This window comes from Penaeus japonicus, unplaced genomic scaffold (genome assembly GCF_977035675.1).
Source record: "Penaeus japonicus unplaced genomic scaffold, GWHDUDI00000001_assembly GWHDUDI00000011, whole genome shotgun sequence".
NCBI classification, from domain to species: Eukaryota; Metazoa; Arthropoda; class Malacostraca; order Decapoda; family Penaeidae; genus Penaeus; species Penaeus japonicus.
The window spans coordinates 11223039-11225538 of NW_028234413.1; the positions used below are offsets into that span (position 1 = coordinate 11223039).

Consider the following 2500-nt stretch of genomic DNA (forward strand, 5'->3'; position numbering starts at 1 on the left):
ATTTTTTATCCTATTTTCTGAAATTCATTCCTAACCTGTAGACCTCTTTTTTACATACATATTCTATTTATTTAGGCCTTTGTAAATCTGCATGAATAAACGTATGTTACTTATCTTATTTTCTGAAATTTATTCCTAACCTGTGGACCTCTTTTTTACATACATACTCTATTTATTTAGGCCTGTGTAAATTTGTTTTGTATGAATAAACATATGTTACTAATTCACACGCACTTAAGTATGGCTCCATATATTTGTACAAATTACTTGTAAATAAAACAAAAGTGTTGCGTCTGTGCTAAATCGCCCCTAATCTGTGTTGCTTATACGCATCATAAATCATCATAAACTTTCTTAATACTTAAAAAACACCATAGAAAGTAACAAATGAAATAGACTTACCATAGAAAGGGGAACTTGTCGATACAGTTCTTGAGATGTGTTGCAATTGCACAGACTACCATAGCCTTCGTAGCGCTCGCAGAAATTTCGTCTTGCAATCCATTCATTCTCGAACTTTGCCGAACACACGCTGGCTGCAAAAATCGTTGTTGTTTTTTTTTTTTTTTTTTTTTTTGTATAATACTTCTCTCTTGTGGAATATTCTTGAAAAATATGATTTACATGTAAGTGGATATAATTATAGTTCGATATATGAAGCGAGCTATATATATTTATATACAGTTAGAGCGAGAGTTAGATACATCTTTTTCAAGTGAACTAGAAATTTTCTATAATATATGGATGCATGCGTACACCTTACTATACGTTTCAAAAGTCTGGAAGTAATTTCTGAAACACAAATTTTGGTAATTAATCCTATGAGACTCATCCAAAGTTCTCTTGCATATTCTCCTATACATTCTACACATCACCTCGCCATACATCTTACACATGTTTCTTGTAAATTCATGGCGTTATAACTTCATAAACAAAGTCTAACTTCGTTCCTATAGACCAATGTGTAGTAGTTTGTGGTGAATCAATCAATGTTATGGTAAAAAAAAAAAAAAATAGTGGCGATAAGATCCATTCAATCAATTAATCATTCTTCAGGCATATGTTCAACCATTCTTTAAGCATAGTATACTGAATCATCCAAGCATTCTTTAAGTATAATATATTCAACCATTCTTTTAGCATGATATACTCAACCATTCAACCATTGTTTAAGCATATGTTCAACCACCCAACCATTCCTTCAGCATAATGGCGGCTATTCCTTCAGAAACCAGCAATAAAAAGGTACACACCATTCTCATGTAGACGAGGCAGTTTGGCGTGTAAGTGGACTGGTGATCCTTGAAGAACGAATGTGTTTTTCTCTTGGGTAGTGAAGGCCGCCCCTTCCGCCCACGTCCGCCCGTCCTTTGTCCATATCCACGCCCATCTGAGGTTTGTGGGCGGCATGAACACATCGTTCGGGTGAGAAGGGGGGCGGGGTAATAGGTGATTAGTAATTAAGGCGATTTTTTTTTAATGTATTTGGCTTATTGTCATTTGTTGTTTTTTTTGTAATGTTTGTTGGTTTGGGTTTCCTCTGTGTGGATGTTACTTTGCTAACTCTATAGATTTCGTTATAATAAAAAAAAAGATTCCTATATCCGTATTTGCTATCGTTCCTGTCCGTATACCTGATTATATTTCTCTTTTTCTCCTTTTTTTTTCTTCTCCGTCCCTGTAACCCTCCACTACCTATTCTTCCTTCTTCACTCTTGCCATCCCCTTGTCCTTTACCCTCCTTCCTTCCCTCCTTTTTCCAAATATAGCCCTCCCTACCGTCCCCTTATGCATCTCAACCCCCAACTCACCTATCCCCCTCTCCCCTCCCCTCTTTTGCCCTTCTCCATTCCCCACCTCTTTGGCCCCCTCTCCGCCCCCCACCTATCCCCCCACCTCCTTCCCTCCCCCTTCCCCTCGACTCACCTGTCACCCATGACCATATCTGAGATGACTCTGGAACCTTGCTCCTTCAGGAAGGTCTCCACGGTTTCTGTAAGTTGCATGAACCCTTCGTGCTGTGGGGTGGGAGGGGGTGGGGGGTAAGATTAGATGGTCATGGCGATGGGTAAATAGAATTTAAGGAGGATGGAATTATTTATTACTATTAGTTGTTATCATATTTATTTATATTTATCATTATTGTTATAATTATTATTACTGTAATTATCGTTATCCTTTGCAATATATTCATCATCCTCTGCATAGACAAATATCATTGTCATCATTATTATCATTATTACTGTTATCACCACCATCATCATCAGCTGCAGCATCATTATAATAAAAATGATAATGATGATAAAAATGATAATGGCCATCATCACTATGATCACTACTTTTCATATACTTATTACAATGATTACATGCAATTTATCATTATTTTGCTTATGATGATCATTACATTCATATTACTATAATTACAAAGAGAGGTTTGTTAGTGGTGATTCGTTTTTTTTTTCTTTCTTTTTTTTTCTTTTTTTCTTTTTTCTTTTTTTTT

General features: G+C 36.0%; 1 protein-coding gene across 1 annotated transcript in view; it reads right to left on the reverse strand.

The window, feature by feature from the left end:
* LOC122260484 (protein O-linked-mannose beta-1,2-N-acetylglucosaminyltransferase 1) overlaps positions 1-2500 on the reverse strand; it is a 31009-nt gene that overhangs the window by 24445 nt on the left and 4064 nt on the right. Inside the window, exons 5-7 of the mRNA XM_086541563.1 lie at positions 1927-2018; positions 1254-1390; positions 403-536 (exon numbers count right to left, since the gene is read on the reverse strand). Of these exons, the coding sequence (XP_086397689.1) occupies positions 403-536; positions 1254-1390; positions 1927-2018 (363 nt within the window). The remainder of the gene's footprint in view (positions 1-402; positions 537-1253; positions 1391-1926; positions 2019-2500) is intronic.